Source organism: Anolis carolinensis, unplaced genomic scaffold (genome assembly GCF_035594765.1).
Source record: "Anolis carolinensis isolate JA03-04 unplaced genomic scaffold, rAnoCar3.1.pri scaffold_7, whole genome shotgun sequence".
NCBI lineage: Eukaryota > Metazoa > Chordata > Lepidosauria > Squamata > Dactyloidae > Anolis > Anolis carolinensis.
This window is the reverse complement of record NW_026943818.1, coordinates 38676279-38691278: the sequence shown is the minus strand read 5'-3', so window position 1 is coordinate 38691278 and position 15000 is coordinate 38676279. Positions and strand designations below refer to the sequence as shown.

Sequence of the window (15000 nt, the reverse complement as noted above, 5' to 3'; positions counted from 1 at the left end):
TTATTATTATTATTATTCTTGCATTCATCGTTATTATTACAATTTCATGTCAGGATTGAGACTCAACGGACAGCCAACTGTCCAATGGCTCGCCCTCTTTTTCCTCTTTGTTCAAAAGAGAAAAGCAGCCGTATATGAATACGAAGCCAGGGGAAAATACTGTTCCAGGTCTCTCGCCTTGTTTTCCAAACACAGAGAGAATTCCACTCGGCTGAGTGTTTTCCCTCTTCTGCAAATGCTGATGTGGGGCGTTTTTCTATTTTCCTGCCGCCGGGAGTGAGAGGCCGAGCATTGACCCTTTGGCAGCAAACAAGGCTGTTTGTCGGCCACTTTGGGCCTGATCTCATCCTCCTCAGTCCCACTTTCCCCTGGGGTTTCTCCTATTATTATTATTATTATTATTATTATTATTATTATTATTATTATTATTATTATTATTATTATTATTTTATGACACAGCAAACAAGATAGATATGCTGGATTTCGTATCACAAAATCACAAGTCGAACTCTTCCCAAGTGTCTAGGACTGTGTGATGTATATTATTATTATTATTATTATTATTATTATTATTATTATTATTATTATTATTATTATTGAGTCGGAAGCAAACCGAGGGTACAAGTTGTAACGTACTTGAAAACACAAAGTTAAAAAAACACAACAACAACTATACTAAATGTCCTTTGAGCAGTAGCTGGCCATTGATCTCTCATCCAGTCTCAGCCACCGATTGAGGTTGTGGGTTTTAGCCTGCCACTTTTGGACTCTTGCTTGCTGAGGTGTATTTTCGGATGATGCGTGCAGATCCCAGCAGGGTGGCCTTTTGCAGTTGGCAGATTGTGATTTTGTCAATGTCTATTGTTTCCAAATGCCGGCTGAGATATCCTTCTTCAGGGTCCCATTCGTGAGCCAGAGCCAGGTCTTCTCCTCATCAGCTTTTCCTTCCATTTTGTCAAGGAACTTTCCATGCAATGTTTTGTTGTGCTAGCTGTCAGCTCTAGTTTGTAGTGCGGCTTTCTTGTACTGATTCTGCTCTAGTTTGTAGTGCGGTTTTCTTGTACTGATTCTGCTCTAGTTTGTAGTGCGGTTTTCTTGTACTGATTCTGCTCTAGTTTGTACTGCGGTTTTCTTGTACTGATTCTGCTCTAGTTTGTAGTGCAGTTCTCTTGTACTGATTCTGCTCTAGTTTGTAGTGCGGTCTTCTTGTACTGATTCTGCTCTAGTTTGTAGTGCGGTTTTCTTGTACTGATTCTGCTCTAGTTTGTAGTGCGGTCTTCTTGTACTGATTCTGCTCTAGTTTGTAGTGCGGTTTTCTTGTACTGATTCTGCTCTAGTTTGTTGTGCGATTTTCTTGTACTGATTCTGCTCTAGTTTGTAGTGCGATTTTCTTGTACTGATTCTGCTCTAGTTTGTAGTGCGGTCTTCTTGTACTGATTCTGCTCTAGTTTGTAGTGCGGTTCTCTTGTACTGATTCTGCTCTAGTTTGTAGTGCGGTTTTCTTGTACTGATTCTGCTCTAGTTTGTAGTGCGGTTTTCTTGTACTGATTCTGCTCTAGTTTGTAGTGCGGTTTTCTTGTACTGATTCTGCTCTAGTTTGTAGTGCGGTTCTCTTGTACTGATTCTGCTCTAGTTTGTAGTGCGGTTTTCTTGTACTGATTCTGCTCTAGTTTGTAGTGCGGTTTTCTTGTACTGATTCTGCTCTAGTTTGTAGTGCGGTTTTCTTGTACTGATTCTTTGTCTGCTGTGCTTTGAGGAGTTTCTGATTTTTGACTTCAATCAAAGCAGGTTCTTCACTTTGCTTTATATATTCAGCCAGGGCATGTTCTTCTTCTTTGACTGGTTGTTTTACTTGTAAGAGTCCTCTGCCCCCTTGTTGTTATTATTATTATTATTATTATTATTATTATTATTATTATATAATATTATAATAAGACTTGAGGTTGGAGGCTCCCAAGGCTACTTCCTCAGTGATGACACCGCCCTCATGGATTGTGAAGCAGAGGCTGGATGGCCATCTGTCGGGAGAGATCGGATGGTGCCCTGCATGGCACAACGGGGTTGGACTGGATGCCTTTTGGGGTCTCTTTTTTGGAGAGAAGTGGGAAAGCGGAAGGGAAGCCAGGAACGTTTCCGCGAGCACGGCAACGTTCGGACTTTCGGGCGGGGCCCATTGTGTTCTCGCAGGCCAAACATCCACCGCCTTCTTCCTTCCTGCCTCCCAAAAAGCCCGGCTGCTTTCTGCACGTTGTGATGGCTTTGCCTTGGTGGTGAGGCCAAAACAGCCCCGATTTCCCAGGGTCTCCATTAATCTTCCGGATCGTCCCAGTTTCCCACCTGCTCCTCGCGCATCATGCCCCAACGGAGCCAAACAAAAGCAGGCCTCCGAGAAAGTTTCCTTTCCAAACGGAAAAGGTTACGGCTGCGAAAATCACCCCTGGAGATGCACACGCCTGGAAAGGTTCCTCCTGCCCGTTTCGTTGCTCAGCTGTTTTTCAAAAGATAAAGATTCCACTGGACAAAAGTTTGAGCATTCTTTAGCATTTCCCTTTTTTTGGTGTGGGGATATAAATGGCCCGTCATCTTCTGCTGCCTTGTTAGTAGAAATGCTTCTTAAGGCCCATTCGACCCCTCGTCTTCTGCTGCCTTGTTAGTAGCAATGCTTCTTAAGACCCATTCGACCCGTCTTCTCCTGCTGCCTTGTTAGTAACAATGCTTCTTAAGGCCCATTCGACCCGTTGTCTCCTGCTGCCTTGTTAGTAACAATGCTTCTTAAGGCCCATTCGACCCCTCGTCTTCTGCTGCCTTGTTAGTAGCAATGCTTCTTAAGGCCCATTCGACCCCTCATCTCCTGCTGCCTTGTTAGTAGCAATGCTTCTTAAGGCCCATTCGACCCGTTGTCTCCTGCTGCCTTGTTAGTAGCAATGCTTCTTAAGGCCCATTCGACCCGTCGTCTCCTGCTGCCTTGTTAGTAGCAATGCTTCTTAAGGCCCATTCGACCCGTTGTCTCCTGCTGCCTTGTTAGTAGCCATGCTTCTTAAGGCCCATTCGACCCGTTGTCTCCTGCTGCCTTGTTAGTAGCAATGCTTCTTAAGGCCCATTCGACCCGTCGTCTCCTGCTGCCTTGTTAGTAGCAATGCTTCTTAAGGCCCATTCGACCCGTCGTCTCCTGCTGATCTGTTAGTACCAATGCTTCTTAAGGCCCATTCGAACCGCCGTCTCCTGCTGCCTTGTTAGTAGAAATGCTTCTTAAGGCCCATTCGACCCGTCGTCTCCTGCTGCCTTGTTAGTAGCAATGCTTCTTAAGGCCCATTCGACCCGTCGTCTCCTGCTGCCTTGTTAGTAGCAATGCTTCTTAAGGCCCATTCGACCCGTCGTCTCCTGCTGCCTTGTTAGTAGCAATGCTTCTTAAGGCCCATTCGATCCGCCGTCTCCTGCTGCCTTGTTAGTAGCAATGCTTCTTAAGGCCCATTCGACCCATCTTCTCCTGCTGCCTTGTTATTAGCAATGCTCCTTAAGGCCCATTTGGTCTCACTCCTCAGCATGCCTGGTTCTAATTCACTCACCTCACCATCAAAGCTATCCTCGATATTATTATCTTTCCTATTCAGTTCTTGTGTATAGTCTGGACAGCATAATCTTTCAGGATTTTAAACAACTCAGCTGGGATCCCGTCCTCTCCTGCTGCCTTGTTATTAGCAATGCTTCTTGAGGCCCATTCAACCTCACTCCTCAGCATTCCTTGTTCTAATTCACTCACCGCACCCTCATAGCTATCCTCAATATTATTATCTTTCCTATTCAGGTCTTCTGTATAGTCTGGACAGCATCATTTTTCAAGATTTTAAACAGTTCACCTGGCATCCTGTCGTCTCCTGCTGCCTTGTTATTAGCAATGCTTCTTAAGGCCCATTCGACCCGTCATCTCTTGCTGCCTTTTTATTAGCAATGCTAATAAAAGAGACCTGTCGTCTCTTGCTGCGTTTTTATTAGCAATGCTTCTTAAGGCCCATTCGACCCATCGTCTCCTGCTGCCTTGTTACTACCAATGCTTCTTGAGGCCCATTCGACCTCACTCCTCAGCATGCCTGGTTCTAATACACTCACCTCAACATCAAAGCTATCCTCGATATTATTATCTTTTTATTCAGGTCTTCTGTATAGTCTGGACAGCATCATCTTTCAAGATTTTAAACAGTTCAGCTGGGATCTCCTGCTGCCTTGTTACTAGCAATGCTTCTTGAGGCCCATTCGACCCATCGTCTCCTGCTGCCTTGTTAGTAACAATACTTCTTAAGGCCCATTCGACCCATCGTCTCTTGCTGCCTTGTTACTACCAATGCTTCTTTAGGCTCATTCAACCTGCTGTCCCCTGCTGCCTTGGTATTAGCAATGCTTCTTGAGGCCCATTCAACCCATTCAACACCCGTATCAAGACTGGGTGTTCCTTGTGGGTCTTTCTTTCTGTCTTTTAGTCGCCCGTCTGTCCAAGCGAAAGGGTTCTGGCGGACGGGATCTCCTTGGCTCGCCTTCTTCCCCAGAGCATCCTCCGTCTTGTCGTCGCCAGGCTCATCTCGGTTGCCGTGGCAACCGCATCCCCAGCTCCCATCCTCACCCAGGCTCCGGAGCATTATAAATTACTACTAAGTGGAGATATATATATATATATATATATTTGCAACCGAGTGACTTCTTGCATATGTGCGCCGGCATGCTCCGAACGCCCGGGGAGGTTGCCAAGGCGATTGACGTGGGAAAAAGGCTCCAAAACAACAAGAAACATGGGCGTTGTTTTGCGGCGTCAGGGTCCACGGGGATCCCATCGCTGACGTTTTGCGGCTTCGTACGTTTCGTCGCTACGTCGCTGGGATGGCGAACCAACCCCATTCATTTATATAGGAAGACACAATCTAAGCCCTCCCGACAGATGGCCATCCAACTTCAATGCAACGACACCTAGTTACAAACATATTTTCACGTTTATTATATACTAGCTTGAGTGCCTGGTGTTGCCTAGTGTTTTCACTTTTATTATGATGCCGGTTCTAATCCGGGGAGCGGAGTGAGCTCCCGCTGTCAGCTCCAGCTTCCGAACTTGAGGACCGAAAGGTTGCCGGTTCTAATCCGGGGAGCGGAGTGAGCTCCCACTGTTAGCTCCAGCTTCCGAACTTGAGGACCGAAAGGTTGCCGGTTCTAATCCGGGGAGCGGAGTGAGCTCCCACTGTTAGCTCCAGCTTCCGAACTTGAGGACCGAAAGGTTGCCGGTTATAATCCGGGGAGGGGAGTGAGCTCCCACTGTTAGCTCCAGCTTCCGAACTTGAGGACCGAAAGGTTGCCGGTTCTAATCCGGGGAGCGGAGTGAGCTCCCGCTGTCAGCTCCAGCTTCTGAACTTGAGGACCGAAAGGTTGCCGGTTCTAATCCGGGGAGCGGAGTGAGCTCCCGCTGTCAGCTCCAGCTTCTGAACTTGAGGACCGAAAGGTTGCCGGTTATAATCCGGGGAGGGGAGTGAGCTCCCACTGTTAGCTCCAGCTTCTAAACGGGCGGACCAAAAGGTTGCCGGTTCTAATCCGGGGAGCGGAGTGAGCTCCCGCTGTCAGCTCCAGCTTCTGAACTTGAGGACCGAAAGGTTGCCGGTTATAATCCGGGGAGGGGAGTGAGCTCCCACTGTTAGCTCCAGCTTCTAAACGGGCGGACCAAAAGGTTGCCGGTTCTAATCCGGGGAGCGGAGTGAGCTCCCGCTGTCAGCTCCAGCTTCTGAACTTGAGGACCGAAAGGTTGCCGGTTATAATCCGGGGAGGGGAGTGAGCTCCCACTGTTAGCTCCAGCTTCTAAACGGGCGGACCAAAAGGTTGCCGGTTCTAATCCGGGGAGCGGAGTGAGCTCCCACTGTTAGCTCCAGCTTCTAAACGGGCGGACCAAAAGGTTGCCGGTTCTAATCCGGGGAGCGGATTATTGCTTAATAAGTAATAAGTTCAGCAGCTCAGCGCTTTAATACACTGCACCACCTGGGGCTCTTTCATAATAATAATAATAATAATGTTATTATTATTAATAATGTTATTATTATTAATAAGTAATAAGTTCAGCAGCTCAGCGCTTTAACACACTGCACCACCTGGGGCTCTTTCATAATAATAATAATAATAATGTTATTATTATTAATAATGTTATTATTATTAATAAGTAATAAGTTCAGCAGCTCAGCGCTTTAATACACTGCACCACAGGGGGCTCTTTCATAATAATAATAATAATAATGTTATTATTATTAATAATAAGTTATTATTATTATTAATAAGTTGTTATTATTAATAAGTAATAAGTTCAGCAGCTCAGTGTTTTAATACACTGCACCTCTGGGGGCTCTTTCTTAATCATAATAATAATAATAATAATGTTATTATTATTAATAAGTAATAAGTTCAGCAGCTCAGCGCTTTAACACACTGCACCACTGGGGGCTCTTTCATAATAATAATAATAATAATAATAATAATAATAATAATAATAATGTCCGCAAGTTCAGCAGTTCAGGGCTTTAACACACTGCACCACCGGGAGCTCTTTCATAATAATAATAATAATAATAATAATAATAATAATAATAAAGTTTGCAAGTTCAACAGCTCAGTGCTTTAACACACTGCACCACCGGGAGCTCTTTCATAATAATAATAATAATAATAATAATAATAATAATAAAGTCCGCAAGTTCAGCAGCTCAGGGCTTTAACACACTGCACCACCGGGGGCTTTTTCATAATAATAATAATAATAATAATAATAATAATGATGTCTACAAGTTCAGCAGCTCAGCGCTTTAATAATAATAATAATAATAATAATAATAATAATAATAATAATAATAATGTCCGCAAGTTCAGCAGCTCAGGGCTTTAACACACTGCACCACCGGGGGCTCTTTCATAATAATAATAATAATAATAATAATAATAATAATAATAAAGTTCGCAAGTTCAACAGCTCAGTGCTTTAACACACTGCACCACCGGGGGCTTTTTCATAATAATAATAATAATAATAATAATAATAATAATAATAATAATGTTGTCTACAAGTTCAGCAGCTCAGTGCTTTAATAATAATAATAATAATAATAATAATAATAATAATAATAATAATGTCCGCAAGTTCAGCAGCTCAGGGCTTTAACACACTGCACCACCGGGGGCTTTTTCATAATAATAATAATAATAATAATAATAATAATAATAATATCCGCAAGTTCAGCAGCTCAGTGCTTTAACACACTGCACCACCGGGGGCTTTTTCATAATAATAATAATAATAATAATAATAATAATAATAATGATGATGTCTACAAGTTCAGCAGCTCAGTGCTTTAATAATAATAATAATAATAATAATGTCCGCAAGTTCAGCAGCTCAGGGCTTTAACACACTGCACCACCGGGAGCTCTTTCATAATAATAATAATAATAATAATAATAATAATAATATCCGCAAGTTCAGCAGCTCAGCACTTTAATAATAATAATAATAATAATAATAATAATAATAATAATAATAATAATGTCCCAGGAAGCAGCATATCCACTCTCACACATTTCTTAATGTTGACGTGGAATATCTTTTCCTGCCTGGTTTGAATCCAAGCCCGTCCTAACCTTCTCTTGTCTTTCGTTTCAGGATCATCGACACGAGTACAATCCAGCAGGACAGACTGCAAGCCATTGCGGTAAGTCACTCTTCTTGTTTTGGTTCTTTTTTGCAGGATCCGAACTAAACAAACCCAAAGAATATTTACGAAATGATGAACCAACGTGGGATTTTCTGGATGGATGAGACTATCCACAGTTTCTGCAGTTGTTTGGCATCCACTGTGATTCTATAGCTATCTATCTATCTATCTATCTATCTATCTATCTATCTATACATATAAAAACGTTCTGACCGTTTCTGCTTTAAGGTAAACAGCAAAACTAAACACCCAAAACCCACGAAACTTGGCCACAAAAGACGTGGTCATCCCCGCTGTGTTTAGACATCAAAAAGTCCCAATTAGAAGGAGAGGAATAACTGTTTATAACCAATTGCTGCCAGTTAAAAGGCTAAGTTCCTCCTACTTGGTCTCCTAGCAACCCACTCAGCCATTTAATGGTGCCCAGGGCCTCTTCCACACTGCCTATAAAATACAGATTATCTGATTTGAATTGGATTATATCACAGTGTAGATGGCTCTAGGTTGATACAAAAAAAAGAAAAGAAAGAAAAATAAAGTCCTAATTAGAGTGAAAGGAATAATTGTTTTTATCCAATTGCTGCCAGTTAGAGGGCTAAGCTCCACTCACTTGGTCTCCTAGCAACCTACTCAGTCCAGGGGACAGGCACAGTTAGGTCTCAGGCCTCTTCCCCACTGCCTATAAGGTACAGATTATCTGATTTTAACTGGATTATATGGCAGTGTAGACTCAAGGCCCTTCCACACAGCTATATAACCCATTTATAATCTTATATTATCTGCTTTGAACTGGATTATCTTGAGTCCACACTGCCATATAATCCACTTCAGTGTTCATTTTATACAGCTGTGTAGAAGGGGCCTCATTTAATCCAGTTCTGAGCAGATAATATAAGATTATCAATATACAGTAGAGTCTCACTTATCCAACATAAACACCCCGGCAGAACGTTGGATAAGCGAATGTATTGGATTATAATAAGGGATTAAGGAAAAGTCTATTAAACGTCAAATTAGGTTATGATTTTACAAATGAAGCACCAAAACATCATGTTATTCAACAAATTTGACAGAAAACGCAGTTCAATACGCAGTAAAGTTATGTTGTAATTACTGTATTTACGAATTTAGCACCAAAACATCACAATGTATTGAAAACAATGACTACAAAAACATTGACTACTAAAAGGCCAACTGAGTTGGATAATCCAGAACATTGGATAAGCGAATGTGAGAATCTACTGTAATATGAAATAATTGCTGTGGTAGAATAATACAGAACAATATAATCTCTAAAACCAGGACAGTAGATAAAGAGCAACACTCTGAAAGCAGGGAAATTGGGAATTCCAGAAAGGAAACAATCAGGGCCAGCTAACACTTCACAACAAAGGATTCTCCCAGGCAGGAAGCAGACAGGCTTTGAAGCTGCAAGGCCATTAAATGCTAATCATTTAATTGCAGCATTTTAAAACATAATGTTTACAACATAATTATAAAACAACCTAATATGATAAAATTTAAAACCAAGACATCAATAGCGATGTATAAAAGGTGATTTGTGCAAAAACTCTGAATAAGGTCCATGAAAAAAGAAGGTAAGGACAAGCGAGGAGGACACGGATAAGTTGTGTACCTATGTATGCTGAACACATGAAGGCCGTGAGTAAACCAAATGTGTTATTTTTACCAGTCTCTTTAGCGCATAATATAATAATATAATACATTATTATATTATATTATATTATAATCTATTTAGGCATGTCTGATCGATGAAAAAAATGTTTCCATTCTCGTTTCTAAAGTAGGGGGCGCCGGCGCTTCCATATAGAAAGTATTTCCGATCTTTTCACCCAAAAATTTCGGATATTTCCGAAAATTCGTAATGATTCTAAATGTTTCTAAAATGGCGGACACCAAAAAAAAAAGGAACCCGAGGGGGGGGGGGCTTTTACAGGGCTCTCCCGCCCTCATTTCTTGAGCTATCCTCATCAAATTTGCAATGCCCTTGCAAGTTGTGCAAAGATACTTTGAAAACTAGAAATTCCCTTGCTAAGAGTAAGAACCAGCAACAAAACCCTTTGCGTCCATCGTGGAAGCTTCTGATTGGCTGGGGAGCGGCAGCCATGTTAGGCTGCGCTAAGCTCCCATTCAAGGTAGGTTGCAGAAACAAAAAATTTTTAAAAAAATATATTAAAAAAAATTTTGGGGGGAAAAAATTAACGAAACATTAAGAGACAATTAGAGAATGGGCCAACAATGTTTCGAATTACATTGCTGGTTGCGCTGTGAGACAATGTCTCGGAATGCGTATCAAAAAGCGAGAGCAATCCGAAATAATTCCGATATACGATTCAAAACGATTTTTTGGACATGTCTACTATATATATATATACAGATGGCCATCCAGTCTCTGCTTAAAAGCCTCCAAGGAAGGAGCCTCCACCACAGTCCGGGGGAGAGAGTTCCACTGGTGAACAGCCCTTCTCACCGTGAGGAAGTTCTTCCTGATGTTCAGGTGGAATCTCCTTCCTTTCCTGTCGTTTGAAGCCCTTGTTCCCTTGTGTCCTAGTCTCCAGGGCAGCAGAAAACAAGCTCCCTCCCTCCTCCCTAGGACTTCCCTTCACATATTTGTACATGGCTCTCATCATGTCTCCTCTCAGCCTTCTCTTCTGCAGGCTAAACATGCCCAGCTCTTTAAGCCGCTCCTCATAGGGCTTGTTCTCCAGACCTTTGATCATTTTGGTCGCCCTCCTCTGGACGCTTTCCAGCTTGTCAACATCTCCCTTCAACTGTGGTGCCCAGAATTGGACGCAGTGTGATTCCAGGTAACGTGGTCTGACCAAGGCAGAATAGAAAGAGGGGGAGCAGGACTTCCCTGGATCTAGACGCTCTTCCCCTATTGATGCAGGACAGAATCCCATTGGCTTTTTTAGCTGCCGCATCACATTCCTGGCTCATGTTCCCCTTCCTCCCCACGAGGACTCCAAGGTCTTTTTCGCACACACTGCTCTCAAGCCAGGCCTCGTCCCCCATTCTGTCTCTTTGATTTCCATGTTTTCTGCCGAAGTGAAGTATCTTGCATTTGTCCCTGTTGAACTTCATTTTGTGAGTTTCGGCCAATCATCTCTCTAGTCTGTCAAGATCGTTTTGAATTCTGCTCCTTTCTTCTGGAGTGTTGGCTCTCCCTCCCAGTTTGGTGTCATCTGCAAACTTGATGATCGTGCCTTCTGACCCTTCGTCTAAGTCGTTCATAAAGATGTTGAACAGAACCGGGCCCAGGACGGAGCCCTGCTTGTGGCACTCCACTTGTCACTTCTTTCCATGATGAAGACGACGCATTGGTGAGCACCCTTTGGGTTCGTTCGCTTAGCCAATTCCAGATCCACCTCACCGTAGTTTTGTCTAGCCTACATTTGACTAGTTTGTTTGCCAGAAGGTCGTGGGGGACTTTGTCGAAGGCCTTCCTGAAATCCAGGTACGCTACATCCACAGCATTCCCTGTATCGACCCAACTCGTAACTCTATCGAAAAAAGAGATCAGATGAGTCTGGCATGAAAACTAGAAATTCCCTTGCTATATTTGAAAGCAAGAAGGACACTGGGAATCAATGGCTATGTGATCCATAAGCCTCAACCCAATGCCTTCAATTAGAAATGGACCAAGCAATGCCCTGGCAAGGAGTGCAAAGATACTTTGAAAACTAGAAATTCCCTTGCTAAGAGAAAGAACCAGCAACAAAACCCTTTGCGTCCATCGTGGAAGCTTCTGATTGGCTGGGGAGCGGCAGCCATGTTAGGCTGCGCTAAGCTCCCATTCAAGGTAGGTTGCAGAAACAAATTTTTTTAAAAAAAATATATTAAAAAAAATTTTGGGGGGAAAAAATTAACGAAACATTAAGAGACAATTAGAGAATGGGCCAACAATGTTTCGAATTACATTGCTGGTTGCGCTGTGAGACAATGTCTCAGAATGCGTATCAAAAAGCGAGAGCAATCCGAAATAATTCCGATATACGATTCAAAACGATTTTTTGGACATGTCTATTATATATATATATAAATGTAATGTGCATAATTCCCATGGAGTAAACAACAAAACCACTGAACCAAATCACACCAAATTTGGCCACAAAAGACATAGTCATCGAATCTATGTCTTTCCATCAAAAACCCCTGTTTTGTTTTGTTTTTTCAAAATCGGTTGCTAAAATTACTCTAGAAGGAAGTGGCATCCCGTCCTTTCCTTCCTTCCTTCCTTCCTTCACAGATTTTTCTGTTCTGAGATGAAAAGGACAAAAGCAACCGGAAATCGTTCAAAGTGGGAAAGCAACAAACACTCTTTGGAGCATCAGGCTCGGACAATGAAAGCATTGTTGGCCTCATGCAACAGGGTGACAGTGTGGCAGAGCAGCCAGAGGGCCAATCATCCCCCACTGGGGTGAGCGCCCACTGTTAGCCCCAGCTTCTGGCGACCTAGCAGTTCGAAAACATGCAAATGTGAGTAGATCAATAGGTACCACTCCAGACTGAGCGCCCACTGTTAGCCCCAGCTTCTGCCGACCTAGCAGTTCGAAAACATGCAAATGTGAGTAGATCAATAGATACCGCTCCAGGATGAGCGCCCACTGTTAGCCCCAGCTTCTGCCGACCTAGCAGTTCGAAAACATGCAAATGTGAGTAGATCAATAGGTACCGCTCCAGAGTGAGCGCCCACTGTTAGCCCCAGCTTCTGCCGACCTAGCAGTTCGAAAACATGCAAATGTGAGTAGATCAATAGGTATTGCTCCGGAGTGAGCGCCCACTGTTAGCCCCGCCTTCTGCCGACTTAGCAGTTCGAAAACATGCACATGAGAGTAGATCAATAGGTACTGCACTGGGGTGAGCGCCCACTGTTAGCCCCGCCTTCTGCCGACCTAGCAGTTCGAAAACATGCAAATGTGAGTAGATCAATAGGTACCACTCCAGAGTGAGCGCCCACTGTTAGCCCCAGCTTCTGCCAACCTAGCAGTTCGAAAACACACAAATGTGAGTAGATTGATAGGTACCGCACCGGGGGGAGTGCCCGCTGTTAGCCCCAGCTTCTGCCCACCTAGCAGTTCGAAAACATGCAAATGTGAGTAGATCAATAGGTACCACTCCAGAGTGAGCGCCCACTGTTAGCCCCAGCTTCTGCCGACCTAGCAGTTCGAAAACATGCAAATGTGAGTAGATCAATAGGTACCGCACCGGAGTGAGCGCCCGCTGTTAGCCCCTGTTTTCTTTGTGGCATTCACGGCGGCCTAGAGAGGCTTCCCCTAGGTATGAAGCAGACAGGCTTTGAAGCTGCAAGGCTACTCAATAGTATTCTAATTGGATAACAATGGAGTCCCTTAGGTATGAAGGGGAGATTTCTTGCTCATGAGCAGTGTTTTATTTTTTATTTTTGGGGATATTTCGGCCTTGTCTCTGTTTTCCTTCTGGGCTTTTTTTGATGATCACTCCTTGGAAAGTGATGAGTTTTGTGGCCAAATTTGGTGTGATTTGGCCCAGTGGTTTTGTTGTTAACTCGGTCCTAATTACGGACATTACATTTATGTATATATATTAGGCATGTCCAATCGATGAAAAAAATGTTTCAATTCTCGTTTCTAAAGTAGGGGGCGCTGGCGCTTCGATATAGAAAGTATTTCCGATTTTTTCACCCAAAAATTTCGGATATTTCCAAAAATTCGTAATGATTCTAAATGTTTCTAAAATGGCGGATGCGCATGCGCAATCGCTACACACCGGGCTTGTATGGTAATCTTCCATGTGGACCTTAGCCCCCACCTTTGCATCCATCATGGAAGCTTCTGATTGGCCGGGGAGCGGCAGCCATGTTAGGCTGCGCTAAGCTCCCGTTCAAGGTAGGTTGCAGAAACAAAAAAAAAATTAAAAATATTTTTTAAAATATATTTTTAAAAAAAATTGGGGGGGGGAATTAACGAAACATTAAGAGACAATTAGAGAATGGGCCAACGATGGTTCGAATTACATTGCTGGTTGCGCTGTGAGACAATGTCTCGGAATGCGTATCAAAAAGCGAGAACAATTCGAAATAATTCCGATATACGATTTAAAACGATTTTTTTGGACATGTCTAATATATATACTAGCTGTGCCCGGCCACGCATTGCTGTGGCTAGGACTTAATTTTTCTTTTCTTTATGTTGTGTGAACGTAGAGGCGTGGATGAGAGGTTGTGCTGTCAATTTTCAAGCTTGTGGGGCGTTTAGTTTAGTTGTTTTGTGCGGTGCCGTGACTCCATTACCCTTTTATATATATCGATAGACGGAGCAATGGATTCAAATGGCAGGAAAAGAACAGTTTGGCAGTGGAATATGTTGCGTCTTGGAGTCCAGCTGAGTCTCCCCTGGAGGTTTTTTCAGCAGTGGCTGGATGGCCATCAGTCGGGAGGGATCGGATTGTGTGAAGGTTGGGCCGCATCGTGATCTCTTCGAATGCATTCCTGGTAGACGGGAACTGTGTCGCCCGTGGAGGGAATCCGGCCTCTTCCCATGTCCGAGGGCACATTGCGTAATTAGGGCCGAGTTAACAACAAAACCACTGGGCCAAATCACACCAAATTTGGCCACAATCCTCATCACTTTCCAAGGAGCGACCAGCATTGCCAGGTTTCCGATGCTCCTCGGTCGAGGCACAAAGGAGGGGATTGTTTCGGCACCGGCAGGAGGGCCAAGCTCAGAGGATCCGGACAAAACGCTCGCCGGCGCTGGACCGCTCTCGGAAGAAAGCGAACGAGGCACCGGAGGTCTGGAAAAGTTCAGCGGAAAAGGCCATTGTTGCCCTGCCCAACTTTGGCTGGGATCCTTCTTCGAGAAAGATCATCGAATCACAGAGTTAGGAGAGACCCCCGAGCAGTGGTACTCAATCTTTTTAATGCCATGACCCCTTAATATTGCTACTTCATAACTGTTATGAACCGTAATGTAAATACCTGGTATGCAAGAAACAGCTTCCTAAGAGCCACAGAGATATTTTCAGGAACACCTCAGCAAGCGAGAGTCCAAAAGTGGCAGGCTAAAACCCAGAACCTCAATCGGTGGCTGAGACTGGATGAGAGACCAGTGGCCAGCTACTGCTCAAAGGACATTTAGTATAGTTGTGTTTTTTTTAACTTTGTGTTTTCAAATACATTACAACTTGTACCCTCGGTTTGCTTCCGACTCAATAATAATAATAATAATAATAATAATAATAATAATAATAATATCCAGCATATATATCTCATTTG

At 43.4% G+C, this 15000-nt stretch overlaps 1 protein-coding gene across 3 annotated transcripts in view; it reads left to right on the top strand.

Moving 5' to 3' along the window:
- Positions 1 to 15000, top strand: part of palm (paralemmin) — a 65006-nt gene that overhangs the window by 14075 nt on the left and 35931 nt on the right. For all 3 annotated transcript variants that reach the window (XM_062959212.1, XM_062959213.1, XM_062959214.1), the window contains exon 2: positions 7673 to 7721. In XM_062959212.1, coding sequence (XP_062815282.1) covers positions 7673 to 7721 — 49 coding nt within the window. The remainder of the gene's footprint in view (positions 1 to 7672; positions 7722 to 15000) is intronic.